At 39.9% G+C, this 20,499-nt stretch overlaps 2 protein-coding genes across 3 annotated transcripts in view; one reads left to right on the forward strand and one right to left on the reverse strand.

Moving 5' to 3' along the window:
- Hsd11b1 (hydroxysteroid 11-beta dehydrogenase 1) overlaps nucleotides 1–7,287 on the reverse strand; it is a 51,110-nt gene extending 43,823 nt beyond the window's left edge. For both annotated transcript variants that reach the window (XM_071600107.1, XM_027934795.2), the window contains exons 1-4: nucleotides 7,099–7,287; nucleotides 6,184–6,314; nucleotides 5,305–5,416; nucleotides 4,996–5,181 (exon numbers count right to left, since the gene is read on the reverse strand). In XM_071600107.1, coding sequence (XP_071456208.1) covers nucleotides 4,996–5,181; nucleotides 5,305–5,416; nucleotides 6,184–6,314; nucleotides 7,099–7,186 — 517 coding nt within the window. In that variant the 5' untranslated portion in view covers nucleotides 7,187–7,287. The remainder of the gene's footprint in view (nucleotides 1–4,995; nucleotides 5,182–5,304; nucleotides 5,417–6,183; nucleotides 6,315–7,098) is intronic.
- Nucleotides 1–20,499, forward strand: part of Lamb3 (laminin subunit beta 3) — a 149,837-nt gene that overhangs the window by 57,903 nt on the left and 71,435 nt on the right. The gene's annotated exons all lie outside the window — the stretch shown is intronic.

A 20,499-nucleotide genomic window follows, 5' to 3' on the forward strand; every position in this document is an offset into this window, starting at 1 on the left:
TGCTTGACTTCCATCTCCTTCTTTTTAAGCAGATACAACATAGAACTTTTAGATAAATACAGCAAGTTCTGTCTTGATTCCTCAGGTTTTGCCCAAATAAAATCTCTTAAATCTAGATAACAATGACTCCTGGAATTTTTATGCCCATGTTGATGATCTCTTTGGCATTCTTTCAGGTCCTCTTGGTGACACATCTATATACACACAAATCTCTCCTCTGTTATGTCTCTATGGCTGTCCCACATGCATAAAACACTTCCACTCATCTTGAAAACAGTGTTCCCTGAAAATTACTTCTGAGGTAACTGGATTTAAGGATAAAGATGCATATTTTCTTACTGTCATGTGTAACTAATTAAAACAAAATTTTAAAAATGCATATTTTCTTTAAATAATTAGTACAGATTTAAGGAGGGATAGATGACTGCTTTCCACTCCAATTCCACGGCCTTTCACATCTTTTCACCACCTCCACCATACCCCAAGGCACTTCCATACATTGAGGAACTGGCCCGTGTTTCAGGATGGGGTGGGTGCCAGAGCTGTAGATGAGATTAACATCTGTATATTCCTGTCTTTATATAAAACAACATCATGACTAGTCCAAATCCTGTTAGTTGATATGTGTATTTGAGAAACATGTTTTTTTTTTTTCTCTTTCTAATGTCAAATTCTTGAAATAGGTTTAGACCACACAGGCAGCTCTCAACTGACAAATAGATTAAGGTCCAACAAGTGACTTCATTCCTTGGTTTTTAGTCTTGCCACTAAAGCATTGTCTTCTGAGGTATTTGCCCCTGACTAGTATATTGAAATACTGTACATTTACATTTAAAAAACAGTATGAAACAATGATGCCAAAGAGCAAACCAGAAAAGGAATGCATTTGAATAAAACTCTATATATTTATTTAAACTATATATTCATATAATTAATTAATTTAACCAAACAGTACATTTAATTAATTTATGAATATATCCATTAGTATATTGATAAATATGCATCAATTAAAAATGTATTCATACCTTAAATATATATACATATATAATATTATTAATACACATATAATACATATATGATAATATATACACATAAAATAATATATTATTAATACACATATATATGTATATATATTTAAAAGTTGATCTTTTGAAAGATTTGGAGTTAATAGGTAACTGTAGGTTACTGAGACTGTTATACAGCTTCCAAAGAGGTTCTTTATTCCTTTCAGTATATTTTTATTCTGGAGATTTAAGAAACCCAGTTCTTTATTATGTCTGGTTTCACTTCAAAATATGCCTTTCATTTTCCTTGATACAGAAGAGCCATTATCCCTACACTTATGCTTGCCCAAGTATGTTTAGCATTTGTGTTATTGCTGTTAGTAGAATTGGGACCACAGGAGAAATTTTAAAAAAGAGAGAGAAATAGAGAGGAAGTAGAATTTCCAAAGGCAACTTATCAAAATGTAATAAAGACAAAAAAGCAATGTTTAAATGACTCTCATGAGTCCTGAAAAAGTTTTCATGTGAAGGGTGAGTTAAATAGATTTTGAGAGGAGAAAGGAACAGAGGGATGGTGGGGTTTGCCCGTGATTGTCTGGGGGCGCAAAGAGGCGGTGTGGAGAGGCAGCATTAGGTGCTCTGTTCCAGCAGCCAATGTGTAACTGATAGGATGCACCACTGTTAATGGGGTTCAGAAAGCCAAGGGGCTCAAAAATGGAATCAGCTTCACCTTCTAGAATTAAACCCAAGACAACCCATTTTGATTAATGGCAGATAAACTTTTGCCAGACGTTTTCAAATGTTCTCTGCCCGATCCAGGGAATTTCTTTAAAAGTCAAGTTCAAGTATTATTTCTATTGCAGTTTTTTAAACAAATACTAACTGGAATTCTCTTTCTATTCTTTGCCCTGCTGCTTCTTCACACTCCCTGTAGCCCCTGCCTGATGGAAGGGGTTTTGTTTTTGTGATGGATCTTGAATGTGAGAGATAGAGTGGATGTGCATGTGTGTGTGTGTGTGCACAAGCATGTTTTTGTATGTGGTACATGTGTTGGGTGGCCTGAAGGGCATGTTTTCTTCTACACTTATGTGTTTCTTGGCATGAGTGATGCAGAGAGATCATTAGTTAATCAATGCCTTATATGAGCAATATCAATGCCTTTTATAGAAGTAGAACCTATGAATTTTACCTGGACACATGAATAAAGACCACAATTGCAGGCAGCTATGGCAGAGGAGAAGAATACAACTTTCAGGTGGTATCCTTCTTTTTTCATATTTTTCTAGCTAGAATTCAAATATAACAGCAGACCATCTTAAACATGCGGATGAAATGATACCATAGGGATGGTGATTCTGAGACAGAAGTGTTCTTATACAGGTTCATGGAATGACACTACCATATCAGCCTTGGACTGCCTAACCTAGGCTTTTTCCTGGGAGGAAAAAAAATTAGATTTGCCTAGGGCATTATAAAATGGATATTTGTTAAAGTAGCTAAACTTATGTCCAAACTAGCACCTGGTGGAAGGAGGGGAGACTAATAAATGTAACTTGATGTTACATATACAAGAGAGTTGATCAGTAGGTACCAAACAAAGGTGTTGCATTAGGATGAATGAATGTATACCATAGATTGCCAGAAGCATCAATATTGTCTGTTAATGCTAAAGAAGTAGCTGAGCCTTTAAGTAATATATTAAAAGTACAATACTTCCATCTAATGCAATACCTGGAAATGTATTGGGAATAAAAATGATTGCTTGTCACTGTAATTCAATAACAATGGGTTCCCCAGAGGAAAGATTAAAACTCCATCCCAATACTTTAATTTTCTGTGGTACTAGGGGTTGAACCAAGGACACTTTACCACCAAACAACATCCCCAGCTCTTTTCACTTTCTATTTTGAGACAAGGTCTCTCTATGTTGCCCAGGCAGCCTCCAATTTGCAATCTTCGAGCCTCAGCCTCCCGAGTTGATGGGATTACAGGGATGTGCTACCATGACCCACTTCCATCTCAATACTCTCAGTGGCCTTAAGACCAAATTGATGCTTAGTATCTTATGTTTGTGGAGTTCAGACTTTAAGGGGATGTATTAATGAATATGTTTACTGACTGTTTATAAGAATAAATCATGGAACACAGAATATTAATATTCTTCAGTTAGGGAGAAAAAGCAATGTGTCTGTACTTTGTAAGTTCACAGATGTGCTTCATAACAAAAAGGCAGAACTCTTGGCTATAGTAATCCAACTAAATTTTTACCCTCAGAATCCATGGCAATTACCAAGTGTCATTCTGTAGGTGTAGAAGATATGTGGAAACAGAGGTTATCAGAATTTCATCATGCCCTTGGGCTTCTACAGTAATTCATATATTCCTTCCCAGCACATTTAGATAGTGCGTACATTATAAAATTTAAATTCTCCAACCAAAGATGAAACACATCCTTTGCCTAGAGTGAATGTATTGTTTAATCAACTGAAATCATTAAAGCCACCTACACCATAACTGATGTGAGGGTTTTGGCCAATGTCCCAGGATGCATTGGGGATGTGCCCAGCACCCTCCCACTCAGTATGCATCTGGAAACTCTCCCTTCCTTTCAGCCCAGAGAGAGTCTGTGACTGGGGAGGGGTGGGGAGTCTGTGTTGGCTGGGAAGCACAGGGATGCATATCAATCACTCTGTTTGGCGGGTAGCACAGACACACTGGCCCTTTATCCAATCACTATGCGGACTTTCCTGGGCCAGAAAGGAGAACTCTTTACAACATAGATGATGTTATTATTTTCAGTAAGAATGGACAATTGTGAAGTACTTAATAGTTTACAGAGTCTTCTAGGTCATTTGTTTTTATGTTGCCAGGAACTACATTTGATGGCTGGATTTGATCCTGGTGTTCAGACCTTCCAGCCACATCCCTCTGACTAATCAACAAAGGTGTGTAGAACTTCTCTCCTGGGTCCATGATGAAATGCACCTAGGAATCCCTCAGCCCAGAAACTCTGGCTTTTTACTGGTGATAACTTCTGATACTGTCACCCTCCAAAGCACCAAGGGTCTTTTCTTGATCCCAAAGAGATCTTTCTATTCATGAACATTTCTCTGTACATGTTTCCTCCCTACTTAGATAGTTGTTTAAATTGGACTTTTAATGTAACTAGTTGAGATTTTGGAGAATACCCCTAATATAGGCATGTCTGTTAATTATTTTATAAGGAGTTGTTATTGTTGTTGTTGCTATTGTTCATTTCCTTTTGCCCTAGCTAATCTGCCTATTGTTTGTTGTGAAAGTATTTCACTTCTACCTTTGCATTGACTAATTGTACCAAGCTACAACTCTTGGTCATAGAGGAAGCAAAGTCTTTTTTATTCACTGTGACTAGATCTCTCCAATAGAGAGACCAGGACAGGCTGTACTTGCAGCAGTTTGTTGATTTTTATTTTTTTTTTAATATTTATTTTTTAGAAGTAGTTGGACACAATATCCTTATTTTGTTTATTTATTTTTATTTTGTGGTGCTGAGGATTGAACCCAGGGCCTCGCACATGCTAGACGAGAGCTCTACCACTGAGCCACAATCCTAGCCCCGATCTTTCATTTTTAGATCACAAACCACCAGGCTTCATATGGGCTCTCTGACTGCATTTTCTGTTATTTTCAGGGATTTTATAACCTGCCTGTTTTGACCAATCCTCATATCTTAGGGCCCACCAGTTCTTAACAGCTTCGCTTTTATGCAGCTTGTATGCCTCTCGTTGAGTTTACATACTTACTATTTCTGCCTGTCCATACATATTTGTTAATGAGCTTTTTGCTTAATATCGCGGTAAGCATTTCAACTTCAAGTTTATAGTGTGTTACTTCTCTGCATGGAAAGTGATAAAATTCATGTTCATTACAACCTAGCACAATCCCTGGGTGTTTTTTTTTTTTTTTTTTTTTTTTGGCTCCTACCTTCCACACTGGTCCCTGTTCCACTCACCAGCCAATGAGGAGATGACGACAATGCTTCCATTGCTCTGCTTCAGCATGGGCAAGGCAGCCACACTCAGGACCACATAACTGAGGAAGTTGACCTCCATGGTTTTGCGTACAATATGGGTATCATTATTAAAAAAAACCAAAGGAGAGTTGGTGATGTGGTTGAGAATGAGCATGTCTAGTCCACCTGTAAGAGATGGCTGTGTTGAAAGAAACCATCTAGGGTAGATACTTTCCCTTTCCCTTTCAAAAGCTCTTTGGTGACCTCTAGGGCAAAGTCCAGAGGAAGAAAGAGGAGAAGCAGCCTCACCCATGAGTTCTCCTGCTTTGGTAACAAATTGTTCTGCAAAGGTCAGGTTTTCCATGGTTCCTGCAATGTAATGTGCTGAGGCTGCTCCAAGTTCTAGGCAGCGGGACACCACCTGCAGAGAGACAGCAGAAATGGCATTGGTCTTGCCTGTAGAATTTTGGATGCAATCTGAAGTAATTGGGGCTTAAATGAGAGGTTGTTTGCAGCCCTGTTTAGAAATGGGATGTGTGTGTGTGTGTGTGTGTTCCTAAATAGACTCATGATTATTGTCCTCCATCTGAAATAGCTTTTGGAACATGGTAGGACTTACACTATTAAATTGTCACTGTGATGGGGATTAATTTCATTACTTATGCTCATGGGGCTTGTGAATAGGTCTTTCTGAATGCACCGTAGCTAGGGATGCTGGTTTCTCTATCGGTGGCTTTAGGTTTGTGAGTGTTAGTACATCCTTGGGCTTGTGAATCTATGAGAGGGCATTGCCTGAGAGTCTGCATGAAGTATAAGGATATGTCTTCCTGAATAGATACTGGAATTTCAGTATCTAAATATATGTCTCTGTATCTATGGTTTCATGGACACTTGTGTGTGAATAGGTGTGATTATGAGCATTTACACCTCAAGAATTTTACGGCTCATTGTACAGTGTGTGTGTGTGTGTGTGTGTGTGTGCGTGTGTATAGAAATGAATGCTTAAATGCATATTTTTATATTCCTATGGGTGTTTGAACCTGTATATGAGAGTACAAAATTGGAAGAAAGAGACAGAGAGGAAGAGAAAGAGAAAGAAGACATACTGGATTTTATATACATATATGAACATATAGAAGAACATATCCGGACATCTAAGAGTAATGTATGTGGGAAAAGAACCCTCACCTTCTGTAGACCTTCTTCTGACCTCGCTGTCACCGCCACATGGGCTCCCATCTTCGCCAGATGATAAGCCATTTCTCTTCCGATCCCTTTGCTGGCTCCTGTGACAATCACTTTCTTTCCTTGGAGCATCTCTGGAGAACCCCAAAAGGAGGTGAAGATCACATCTAACTTGGCAGTCACATTCTTTCTCCCTCTCAGGATATGAGCAGCCTCATTTCACATTCCAACATTAAAGGTGATGAGCCCAGATCAGTTTGTCTCTAACTCTGTAAATCACTGAAGGAATGGTTCCAGTTGTTCATAAACATGCTCTGAAGTGGGGTTTGGCATGGTTGTTCAAAACAGAGGCTGTCTGCTGTCATTCCTAAAAGCCTCCCTGTACAGAGATCATGAGGATAGGCCAGCAAGGTCATGATTCACGTAAAACACTGAAGTTCCAGACGTTACTGGGCTTATTTCATTCTGCTTTGTTGAAAGAAAATTTAAAAATCATCCAAACACATGTGTTCATAGAGATTCCTGGACTTTCTTTACTTCTACTTAGTCATCAACACCAGAGTCCTTTTTTGCTTCCCAATTAGCAGTCTGTCCATTGAGCCTTATTATCTGACTGAGTTGTGAATTTGGGTATTACCTTCTTTTTCTTTTTTGGTAGAAGGGTTGAAATTGCTTTCCATTAATGGTGCCAAGTAAAGCATGGTCTATTTGGCAAGCTTTTGGCTACATGACTGCTCGTCCTTGCATCCCTCCTGACTACAGCCTGTGGCTAGAGGACACAGAGATGTAATCCTACTTCGGGGTTCCTTCTTTTTCAACAACTTTGGGGATCAAGAACACATCTTGATCCTTAGGAATACACTAATACCCCTGTGTTTTCTAAACTATTCCTCCCAAATGAGACACATTGGTACTTACCTGGTCTGAATTCCTCGTTTGCAGAATAATAGTAGTAGGCCAAGGAGACCACCAGGATGGGGAGGAGATATTTTGTCATAAAAGCCATCAGATGAGGACCTGGCCCCCGGGAGCCCTGTAGGACACACAGAGAGAACCTACAGAGCTTTCTACAACGTCCTAGGCAGGCAGCAGCCTCTGAATTGTGACATCAGGGACGGGGGAGGCTGGAGTAGTCTCAGGCAGTGCTAGCCAATTTCCCTGTCAGAGCAGCGATTGGCTTTGGGTGGGATCCCATTCGTCCCTGGCAGCCTGCGTGGTGGATTTCATAATGGACAATGTTTACTCCATTTCATTGAGCAAGAGGAGACTTCCAGATGGCCAAGCTCATGACTATACAGGACTGGATTCCTGAGCATCCCTACCCCGAGCCCATCTTCCTCTTAACACTATTTACACCAGGGATCAATGGCCTTTCAAAAGTGGTTTGTCAAAAGCGGGGGTGGTTGGGGGGGGGGCGGGGAGAGAGAGAGAGAGAGAGAGAGAGAGAGACAGAGAAATACATGCGGGGCTTCTGGAGAAATGTGAGTAATAGCAAAGAGAGCCGAATTCAAGCCAAATCTCACCCTCAGCCCCACCCCCCAGTCGGAAGCAATTAAAAATAACAGCACAAAACAGCAAAATAAGCTCAAGAAAAAATGTGCACATCTCGGGAGAAAAAATAAATAAATAAAAGCAAACAAGTCCTATAAGCCCCACACTCAAGTTCAATGAAAAAGTATTACAACATCAAAGGAAAATTGCAATCCTGCCAGAAACCCAGATGGCGGGAAACCCAAGACCAGTTCAATAATCTCAGGCAAGTGCAACAGAACATACACTTATTACTTTAACAGAGAATGAGGAAGAAATAATGAGTGCCGAGAGAGAGAGAGAGAGAGAGAGAGAGAGAGAGAGAGAGAGAGAGAGAAGCACTGAGGTATTAAATGTAAATGCTATAGAGGAATGAGAAGCATGGGGCGTACACTAGGAAGAATAAACCCAGGGAAGGAGGAAAAGACCTAGCACACTTGATGTGAAGCTAGTGTGGGATGCCCACATCCCAGCTAGACATCAATTTAGTAACAATAAAAGGACCAAGAGGAGGAAAATCCTAGCAATTTAGAATTTATTATCAGGGAAGAATAGAAACAACTACCTTGGCATATCTGTAGCAAGATTTCACTAAGGCATAATCCTCTAAGAAAGGATTTAAGATGTGTCATTGCTGTTTTTCGACCTAAAATCAACCAATCAAATCATGAAAAGTACTCCATCATAAAGCAAATTCTACATTCTGCAAATTACAGAAACAAATTTAAGAACGAGCATCAGTTCTTTGGTGGAGAGATGGGGGTTTGAGATGGGGGAGGTTGGAATTTATACAAAATTAGGAGACATTGAATTATGACCCTCAATACAGTATCTGGAAATATTCAGTGAATTTTCACTTCAGAATAAGAGAAAATAATTTAAGACCCAGAGGAGATGAAACAATTTGTCAACAAAGGCCCGCAGCTGTGAAGTTCACTTCCAGAAAACAATGGTGATTTGAGAACAGTGGAGAGCTAGACAGAGCTCAAGGTTCATGGAGGACAAAAATAGAAAACAGATACAATTCAAGTGAAAATTAGATTACATACTCAGAACTGCCAGATATATTTGCATAATTTCATAAAGGACTTTATGCTACCGATAAACATTACAAACCAGACTCCTTAGAGGGAATTTATTTCCCTAATCCTATACTATTAATAGTAAAATTACAGGAAACAGTGAAGAGTTGCTTTAAAACATGAATGATGGTGAAATGATAGAAAGATGGGCAGAGTAGAGAAGCTTATTGTCTGACCAAAAAAAAAAAAAAAAGAAATAAAGAATTGTAAAGTCCACTACAGAAAACATAAATTTAAAGAAAGCAAAAATAATGAGTGAGAACATAAAGGAAATGCACTAATGATGGCTGATTGTTGGCTCAAGTAATTGTAACCCAATATTGCGCAGCCTCAAAAGGTCCAGAAACAAAGAGATTAATAATTAGATTACCTAGCAGTCATCATGCTATGAAAATCGGAAAATCATCCAATAAATTGATTTTTCATGGAACCAGATGAAATAATCGTTGTATGATATACATTGATGAGAAACAAGTACACAGTAATGGTCATGTTTTAGTAAGCTTTTTCACTGCTTGGACTACAGGACCTGACAAGAACAATTTTAGAGGAGGAAAATTTTAATTGGGGGCTCACAATTTCAGAGGTCTCAGTTCATAGATGGTTGGCTCCATTCCTCGGAGCTGAAGGTGAAGCAGAACCTCATGGCTGAGGAGTGTGGCAGAAGGAAGTGGTTTACATGATGATTAGGAAGGAGAGAGAGAGAGAGAGAGAGAGAGAGAGAGAGAGAGAGAGACTCCACTTGCCAGATACAAAATATGTACCCCAAAGTCATGCTCCCAATGCCCACCTCCTCCAGCCATACCTACCTACCTTCAGTTACTACTCAGTTAATGCCCATCAGGGGATGAATTCACTGATTGGGTTAAAGGTCTCATAACCCAATCATTTAACCTCTGAACATTTTTGCATTGTCTCACACCTGAGCTTTTGGAGGACACCTAATATCTAATATCTAAACCATAACAGGTAATGATATATGAAGTCTTAATGGTCCTCAAACATTTTGGTCACAGGACCCCCTAATGCCCTTAAAAATTATCCAGGACCTCAAAGAACTTTTGCATGTATGTTTTACCTATTGATACTGATACTAATAGATTAGAAATTAAGACTGAGGATATATATATTTTTTTAACTTAAGAATACAAAAGCAAACCTTCCATTAACAGTCAGAGTATGACATTATTACACCTTCTGTAGCCTCTAGAAGCCTCTAGTCTTAGTAAGATTATAAAAATAATTTTGATCTTTCAAACTCCCATTATTGGGTTCTGCACATTGACTACATTATATAATATATATCAATCTTCTGCATGTGCACATTTACACAGCTGGTTTTCTCATTAGCTTGTAAGCTACTGGAGGACATGAATTATGTCTTTTTCATCTTTGCTTCTCTCCAGTCCCTCAAGTCTTGTTCCAAAATAGGCATTCAATCAACTTCTTCTTGTTTTGGTTTAGTTTCTGAGATGCTATAGCAATAAGAAAATTGACATCTTCCTGGAGCCTGGTTTAATCCAGGGAAATCCCTGGGATTCAGCATTCTGGTCAGAATGGATCAAACTCACCCCCTAAGTCTTCTTCCTGGGGTTTGCACCATATTAAAACCAAACAACAATAAAAATAAAGACAAAAGAAAATCTGGATGTTTCATCTACATTTTTTTTTTTTTGAGTCACATTTTCCTGATTGACAAAGTTCCTTTTCCTGTCACAGCAAGGAAACTAGCCATGGACTCAGCTCCTCCTCGATGCCCCTCCTTTGTCATGCACTGAGCACTTACATCCTACAGCAGGCTTCCAGAGTGTGTCTTAAAGCCGTAAGTTTGCAAATACCCATGCAGAGTGAATTCTTCCTGTGAATGTCAGAGCCTGGCCAGGAACTCTCTGGATTTGATTATTTCTATCTGAATAAATGGGGTCAAGAACAAACAAGAAGGTGAGAAGAGCGTGGGGCGGGGGGTGAAGGAACTCAGAGGGATGGGCCAGATCCAGGAGGCCAGATAGGAGATAGAAGAATGTGAGGAGGAGCAGCTGGGAGGTGGATTTCCATGCATTTGGCATAACATGTAGATTATGAAAGGAACACCTGTCATTTCTGAGGCAGCAGCTCTATTGCTTTCCATGACTATTTAGTAGCTCTGTTTAGAAAGTGGCCTTTTACTTTTGAAAAATCAATCCTGTTGGAGGCACAGGGGGTGACCGTGGGGCAAAAAAGTGGGTATTCAGAAGTTCTGCCTTCCTCTGGGAGAATGACACCAACTCCTTGAAACAGGAAAGGATCCTAGCGTTGTGTTTAAATGCATAGAATTCTCCCTCTTTTTGTCATCCCATCCCCACCCCCACTCTGGTTTTCCTCAGGTCTGGTTTTAGGAACTCATAAATCTGTGCCAAAATCTGTTCCCCATGTCAGGAGAAAAAAAAATCATTTTATATAATTTTATCCAATAACAGACTTTCTCCTTCTCCCCTTCCTCCTGTCTTCCCCCTTCCTGTATATCTCATGAAGGGAGAAGTTCTTATTTGGCAACCCTTCTCCTCAACCCTATTCCCAATGGACAGATTTACTCCTATTTTCCACTGATTGGTTTCTCAGGTCTGGGAAAATTGGATAAAATGCCCCATGTGCACTATCCTGTCCCTGCTGGATGTGTGGCCTGTATGTCGTAGGGGCACTGGTGTGTCTACCTAGAATCTATTTGCCTGGGAGAGCCACTGGCATCTTGGGAAAGGAAGGACCCTCCTGTGCCTATGGGCTTAGTCTGATCCCTGTTCCTAGTGTGGTGGGGTCTGAGATTATGTTAAATTGGTTGCCCTTGCAGTTTTTCAGGCTTGGACCTGGCTCCCAAGGACTTGCACATGAGCATAGAGGAGAGAGGAACCACATAGTAACTGAAAAAAGGACTCCTTGGCACGATATGGGGTGTCCAGTTAAATCTGAATTTCAGATAAATGATGAATACTTTCAAAGAATATTTATCTCTATACCTATCTATCTCAACTATTGAAAGAGACATACAAAAATCTTCATCGTTATTTGTCTGAAATTCAGATGCATTGTTTTACTTGGCAACCTTAGAAGTGACATTGGGCTTTACCTAAGAAACTCTGCCTTAGGTGTGGATGAAATATCCTGGAGCATGGCTACTAATAGTCATCTCTCCCACCTTCATTACAGCAGACATAGACAGCCCCCCAAAGGGCCTTAATTTGGAAAAGAAGAAAAGGGTCCAGAGCCCATGGCAACTCAGTGGAATATTCACCTACTAGCATCTGTTTAGTTGGGTATTTACCATGGGTCAGGTACTATGAATGAAGAAGCAAGTTAAATTCTCTCCAGATTCTAGCAGACAATGGGAAGTAAACATGTAGCGTGTTCCCAGGGCATGGGTGGAACTCTAGGGTGGGGGGTGTAAAACAGGAAATAATCATTCTCTGTGTGGGACAGGCCAGAAGCCTTTCCTAAGGCTTCCTAGAAGAGATTAACCTTGATCCATATTGAAATCTGAGCAGGAATGCTCCAGGCAAATAAGGAAGGGAAAAGTGAGAACTGAGCTGGCTTCCAGGAGTGTGTGGGGGAGAGAGGAGGGTTGGTTTGAGAACATTCCCTGCAGAGAAGCAGTGTAAGCAAATAGAAGGAGTTGTGAAGGAGAACGACACGTTTGGGAAACTGCAAGCACCTTCATATGACTTTATCACTGGATTTTGTGAGGTGGGATTAAACAAGCCTGAAGAGGTCATCAGAGGTCGTATCTTTGAGGGTCCTAAGTAGCCACCGCTAGAGTTTGTAGTTCTGACCATTTATTCCAGTTATGAAGACTCCCAACTCTGTGGGCCCTCCATCCACTTCCAGAACTCTGCTTGTCCACTGGCCCTTTGTAGTTACTCATTGCTTTATGCAGAAAATTAGGGATATTTTGTAGTCTGTGGCTCATCATTCCAGCCCACTCTGTCCATTCCCTCTTCCCTGCCTTGCCATTCAGGTGCGGGATTGTCCCTGAGGGTTTGCAGCCCCTCTGGAGCTATGCCCCAAATGTTACCTGGCTCCCCATACCCACTATGTCTTCCCACCGTGCCTTCCTTTCTTTGGCTCTGTGCACAGTTGCCTGACTTCTCAGTATTCCTGCCCCCAAACATTCCTTCCCTTGGCCTCTGTCAATTCATTTTCACTGGGTTTTCTTCCTACTTCTGATTGCCTCTCAGTTTTCTATATAGACTGCTTTTCCTGTTTGGATTCCATGAAAGTTGGAGTTGTCCTTAATTCTTTTCTTTTTTAAAAATTTGTTTTAATTAGTTATACATGACAGTAGAATGCATTTTGATACATTGTACATAAATGGAATGTAATTTTTCATTCTTCTGGTTGTACATGATGTAGAATCACATTGGTCATGTAATCATATATGCACATAGGGTAATAATGTCTGATTCATTATACTTTCCTTCCTACTCTCACACCCTGTCCTCTCCCTTCACTTTCTTTTGTCTAATCCAAAGTACCTCTATTCTTCCCTAGGGCCCCCCATCCTTATTGTAAGTTAGCATTCCATATATCAGAAAAAACATTCAGCCTTTGTTTTTTTTTTCTTCTTATTTTGAGACTGGCTTATTTCACTTAACATGGTATTCTCTAGCTCCATCCATTTATCGGCAAATGCCATAATTTTGTTCTTCTTTAAGGCTTAATAATATTCCATTGTGTATATACACCATATTTTCTTTACCCATTGTCTGTTGAAGGGCACCTAGATTGGTTCCATAGTTTAGCTATTGTGAGTTGAGCTGCTATAAACAGTGATGTGGCTGTGTCACTGTAGTATCCTGATTTTAAGTCCTTTGGGTATGAACCAAGAAGTGGGGTACCTGGGTCAAATGGTGGTTCCATTTTAAGTTTTACTGCTTTCTATGATGGTTGCACTCATTTGCAATCCCATCAGCAATGTATGAGTGACTCTATCCTCACTTTTCCTTCTCTTTCTCCCCTGGGATAACCTCTCTTACTCTCATAGTTTTGATTGCTGTCTTTACACTGAAAACTCCTAAGTCTTCCTCTTGTGCAGCAGCATTTTATCCTAGCTTCAGGTAGTATAACCATCTGTCTGCTCAACCTCTCCTAAACGCCTAACTCAACAGGTCAAAACCAACCTTATTATTTTTTTAACAGCTTTATTGAAGTATGATTTATATACCATAAAATAATATCATTTAAACATATATTTCAATGACTTTTCACTAATTTGTGGACTTGGGAAACTATCATCATGATCCAATTTTAGAATATTTTATTACCCAAAAAAGATTGCTTGTGCCTATTTACAGTCATTCCTTTATTTCCGTCCTTGGTTCCAGACAATCAATAATCTACTTTCTGTTTCTATAGCTTTGCCTTTTATGGAAATTTCATAGTGGTGGAGTCACACAATGTGTAATCTTTTGCATTTGACTTCTTGCACTTAACATGATGTTTTGAGGCTCATCCATATTGTGACAGAGCTTGGTACTTTGTTTCTTTTATATCACCAAGCTAAATATCATTGTGTGGAGATACCATCTTTTGTTTATGCATTCACCAGTTCTTAGGTATTTGGAGTTTTCCACTCTCTGTTTATTATGAATAGTGCTGCTATGAACATTGGTGTGAGAATTTTCTGTGGGGACATTTGTTTTTATTTTTCTGAAGTCTATACCCAGGAGTGGCATCACTGGGTTGCATAGTAAATTTATGTTTAACTTTTTAGGAACTGCCAAGCAGTTTTCTAATAACTGCTTGGCAGTTCCTAAAAATTATTTTAATTCACCATCACCTAGGGATACATATTATCATCAATGGCTTCACTATCTATTCAATTGATAATCCAGAACCTTAGGAGTTCTTCTTTACATCATCCTCTGCAAATCCCCACATTCCTCAAAATTTCATAATTTTTACCTCCTAAGCATCTCTGGAACCATCTTCAGATCCTTACTGTCACTGTGAGTATCCAAAATCAGGTGGTCACTGTTTTTCAGTTTTTGTAACCTTCTCATTCATCTCTCTCTCACCTCCAAATCATTTTTGAAAAGTTATTAAATATTTGGTATGCACCAAAGAATATATTAAAACATAGGTTATTTATGAAGCATAAAAATACAAAGGAAGCCTGTGGGCCCACCACCCAACTTAAAACAGGCATTGCCCATACTGAGAGGGTCCCTGTGGGCTCCAATCCATCAACTCTTCACACGGCGATGGACCAGTACATTTCTCAGCTTCAAAGCAGTCAATGGTTCCCTATTGTTCTTAGGATACAGGCCAAAGTCCCTATTTCAGCTTTACAAATTCTTCTTGATCTTTGAAATCCTTTCTCATGAATCTCCACCAGCCCCCATATCCCTTCTTGTCTTTCAGGTATAACTACTCAAGGTCACAGCTGAAGGAAGCCTGCCTTAACCTTCCCATGGACAAGATAAGGAGCTCCCCAACACTGGACACTTATCTCTTATCATAGCACTCATCACTTTTTATTCCTTTTTATTTCTCACTGGACTCAGCTCTGGGAGGGAAGAGGCCTGGCCCATCTTGCTTGTCAGTAAATCTCCACTGCTACTGTGGTGCCTGGCACTTGGTAGGCATTGAGAAAACATTTTTTGTGTCCATGAATGAAAAAGTTCTGATATATTCAGAGGCAGGTAACTTATTTCCCTCCTTCCATTTTTGGAAAGCAGATGAATGTGGCTTTCCCGTCCACCCATAAATCTTGGGAGAGGGTGAAGAAAAGAAGGTGGAGAGTTACGTTCCTCAAGTGTCACCTCCTCCTCAGTCTTGACCACTGTGTGTACAAATCTCATTTTCATTTCTGCCTGGTATCTGGTAACTATGTGAAGCTCAGGAGAACAACTTAGGCTTTTGTTGAGAATTAAATAATATAAGTTAAAGTTGAAACCATAGGATTGGATAACATTATCCAGGAGAAGGTGGGGGCTGAGAGGGGAACATTTCACCAAAATTTAAGAGTCAAGTAGAAGAAAAAAAAGCCAGTGGGCTGGGGATGTGGCTCAAGCAGTAGCACACTCGCCTGGCATGCGTGCGGCCCGGGTTCAATCCTTAGCACCACATACAAACAAAGATGTTGTGTCCGCCGAAAACTAAAAAATAAATATTAAATAATTCTCTCTCTCTCTCTCTTTTTTTTTTTTTTAAAAAAAGAAAGAAAAAAAGCCAGTGAGAGAGAACAGGGGAGAGTTAGGAGTGAGAAGTCTTGAGAGAATATGGAATCCAAAGGGACAAGTCTCAGTAAGATGACAGAGGTCGAGGAGGGTAGGAGGGAAAGGAATATACTGGGGTGTGGCATATAGCAGTCACTGGAGAGCTATGCCAGGGAGTTCCAAGATACTAAAGCTGGAATGCTAATATGAGCTAAAGATTGGAGGCACATGACGAAATAAAGTGTCTAGTTTGAGCATGGGCACATCCTTTGAGGAGCTTGAGGAGCATGCTCATTCAAAGGAGAGTTTTGATTTTGGGGTGGGAAGGAGTTAAATTTTCATTCAAATATTTCTGGGAATTTCCTCTGTGCCAGACACTGCTAGGCTGAGCATCTTTTTGGTTTGTGGGAAAGATCCAAAGGGAATGTGAAGACAATCACTGGAAGGACATGATTTATGGAGCTCTATTCCAGATGACATGGCATATGGCTTTGGAAAAGGAGACCACTTCTTTTGAAGATCGAGGAAAATAGAGGGTGGATATTGAATCCTTGCCTTCTGCTTCCATATTCGGTGAACTTTTTTGGCCTAACTTATTTCCCTCCTTCCATTTTCTTGGAAGGCTGATGAATGTGGCTTTCCCGTCCACCCATAAATCTTGGGAGAGGGTGAAGAAAAGAAGGTGGAGAGTTACATTCCTCAAGTGTCACCTCCTCCTCAGTCTTGACCACCATGTGTGTACAAATCTCATTTTCATTTCTGCCTCAGTCTGTTCCCTCCTACTATTTATATACTCATAACTTCAAGTCAAGAAAATCTTTCCCAGTTTTAATTTTCCCTTTTCTGTCTGGTGGGAGTTTGAGGACTTGGCAATAGCCCTGCAAAATGACCTAATGGGGAGGGAACTGAGGGAGAATTTCTGTTTTAACAGAAAGTTTTAACAGACTTCTGCCAGTAGAGGGAGCCCTAGGGTTGGAAGAGAAAGCTCAGACTGCAGGGGTTTAAAACTAGAGATGGGGACTTCATTTCTGGTTGTATTTTCAGTAGTTCTGCAGGAATTATGGGTCAAGATAAAATAAGATTAAGGAGGGAGGAAAGGAGAAATACAGACTCATAATGCACTGACATATGCCCAGAAACAAGGTACACACGTAAAAATATGTGTCCTGATTCCCTTGCCCCTCCCTATGCACTCACAATTTCTGCTCTAGTTGGGTGGTTCCCAAACCTCACCCAGTCATCTGGGGAAAGAAGGGCAGATCCCAGACCCCACCAAAGCCTGTGCAGTCAGATGCATAAAGGGTGGGAGCAGGAGTCTGCATTTTTACTGAGCTTCTGATGAAGATTCTCATCTTGGTTCAGCTGTAATGAGGCACCTGGGCCTTGTGTTAGATCCATCTGTGCACTTTCTTGTAAAATCTAGTTTTAGCAAGAACTCTGCTAAGTCAGTTAGTAAGACCTGCCTCCCCCACCAACACACACACACACACACACACACACACACACACACCATCCTCAATATCTGTTCAACTTCAATATCTGATTAATTTTTTCATCCTCTACCATCCCCCGGGGATGTCTGATCACCCTGGCCAGTCTTCAGCTAGAATCCTGTTAGATCAGTTTGCTCAGAATCCTCCTCCCTCCCTTACCCTTGATGTTTCCTTTTAGTAATTTTCATCTTCCAATCACCACCCAGTGATTTGGCTGTAAATTTTCATTTGTCCATGCTGTATTGGAACTGAGTGCAATTCCATACTGAGGCCTCTCTTCCCTTATTGCAATAGTCCTGTATAAAATCCATTCTTACTATTTTAACCACCCTCCCAGCTTTGATTTTATTTGACACTCTCCAGATGACTCTGAAGTAACCTGTGGATAGACTGGAGAACTTCTGCATTAAGTAATTAGGTAAATACTTCAACCAGAACTTTCTTGAGATGCAGGAACTCTAGGCACCAACACCTTACTTGTCAGATAGAATGTGATGCCTAGGAGACTGCTCTGTAGTGACTGAGACATTTCTTTTTAAAAAAAAATAACTCATATTTATTGATGTAATACATGAGGAGGGCTTAAAAGGCCACATGGTACCAAAAGGCTTATAATGAATAACAGAAATTTTTGCCTCTTAACAGAGGCAATCACTGTTAAATATTAATTCCTGCTCCCACCATCACCTCCATATTTTTAAAACCATAATCTTTTGGTTTTTGCAATCTTAGAACTTATTGACTTCCTACAGAGTTATACTGTGACCTTCTTTTCTTTCTTTTAATGTTTTTACAAGACACACACACAAACACACACACTCCCCTTTTCTAGGTCCCTAATGCTATAAGATCACAATTTTAATGAAATGGCTAATCCCTCCTCATTTTGTCATGACTCACTGTTTACACCTGAGTGAGGTAGCACACTAGTATCACATTCCTTTTTTTCTAGTCTTTGTTTTACCTTGGAAGTTAATAATCATCTCATTTTTATTTGTTTGCTTTTTTAGTTCTTCTTATTCTCCAAACCCTCAACAGGAGCTATAAACTCAAATAAATATGTTGCATTAATTGGATAATCCACCAATTTTCTTTTTTTAATAAATATTAAAAATTTGGGCTGGGGTTGTGCCTCAGTGGTAGAGCACCTGCCTAGCACGGGTGAGGCCCTGGGTTCGATCCCCAACACCACATAAAAATAAATAAATAAAGATATTGTGTCCAACTTCAACTAAAAAATAAATATTAAAATAAATAAATAAATAAAAATAAAGGTATCATGTCCAACTGTAATTAAAAAATACATATATAAAAAAATTAAAAATTTAATTCAAGACATCCCATTTGGATTCTCTTCCTCTTCTTCTGCCTATTTACAGCTGGACTAGGAGCTTTCTAGGCCATTTATATGGGCCATCCCTTTGCTATTACCTGGAAACTCCCATTTTTCTCTTTCTTGATGCACTTTCTCGTGGATGGTAGGGAATCTTTTTGGAGACTTTGAATAGAGAAGCGGTATTTGACATTTTTAACATCTTTACGCGGGTACTAATTCACCAGCCCCTGGCCACGTAAACACCAGTGTGGCAGTTCGGTCAGCCCTGTCTGCTTGTCCTTACTTTACCTTCCCTGGATTGTTTTTATTGGCTGGGTGAGGATTTTTAGATTGGAGATTATTTTCTCTCAAAATTGGAAAACATCGCTCTATTGCCTTTCAGAGCTAGCTTCCAGTGTTGACACTAAGAAACCCAGTTGCTGTTTTGCATTCCTGATCCTTAGTTTGTGAACTGTTTTTCTCTCTCTCAAAACATTTTAGATCCTTTCATTGCTGGGGTACTAACATTTCCAATAATGTGTTTTGATGAAGTGTTTTTTTATTGTTGTTGTTATTCATTGTGCTGGGCATCCACAGGGTCCATTTCATATGGAAATGTAAATTTTTTAATATTTATTTTTTAGTTGTAGTTGGACACAATACATTTATTTTATTTGTTTATTTTTATATGGTGCTAAGGATGGAGCCCAGGGCCTCACTTGTGCTAGAAGAGCACTCTATACCGCTGAGCCACAACCCCAGCCTGAAATTTAAATATTTTTAATGGAAATTTTGAAGAAATTATGTGCTGGTTAATGATTCCCTTCCATTTTCTCTGTGGACTCCTTTTGGATTCCTACTGGAAGATGTCAGAACTCCTGGGTTGATCTTTTAAGTTTCTTATCTTTTTCTGCCTTATTTTTTCATCATTTTTCCTTTCTGTCCTATTTTCTGGGAGATTTCCATAATCGTATCTTCCATGGCTTCATAATAATTTTAAAGATTCCAGTTGTATTTTTATTTTGAAGAGCTGTTTCTTGTTCTCTGTACTCATACTCAAGGGCGGGGTGGAAGGCTTCTTGATCTTTTATTTTGAATTTTTTTTAGGCTTCTTGATCTTATTTCACGGATGCCTCATCTTCTTTTATCACTGGGGGGAATCAATGCTGCTGCTTCTGTGTTAATGGTTTCTTCTGCTTTCTCAATTGCCTCTGTTAGGGTTTTCAATATCAGAGGATTTCATCCCATGCCTGGTGTTCCTTGCAGCTCATTTTCTGGCTATTGGAAGCTTTGTGAGTGAGTACAGGCATTGTCAGTTGGTGGCTGCTTTGGGATAGTCCAGAGGGTACCTGGCAGTTTCATTGGGAGACAATCCCCCTCCCCCATACATCAGTGTTGGTCATATTTGTCTCTTTGGTTGAGTTCTTTCTACAGGAATGACTCCTTAATTCTTCTGCCTACTGTAGGCTGGAGTAGGGTGGGTGGAAAGGGGTATAAGCCAGGCTGTTCTTGTTCTGGGAGCTGAGCCAGAAACAGGGGCTGGGGAATCTCATCTTTCAGGATGGAGGCTTTCTCTAATCCCACTGTTTCTAGCTCTCAGCCTCACCCCACCCTTGGTTGTGCCTGGTGTCTCTTTAGTCAGTTTCTCTAGAAAATAAACTTTCTTTCTGCAGGTGGAGCAGCTAGGGAAGGCAATTTACTCTCATCTCTCT

This window comes from Marmota flaviventris, chromosome 12 (assembly GCF_047511675.1).
Source record: "Marmota flaviventris isolate mMarFla1 chromosome 12, mMarFla1.hap1, whole genome shotgun sequence".
Lineage (NCBI taxonomy): Eukaryota > Metazoa > Chordata > Mammalia > Rodentia > Sciuridae > Marmota > Marmota flaviventris.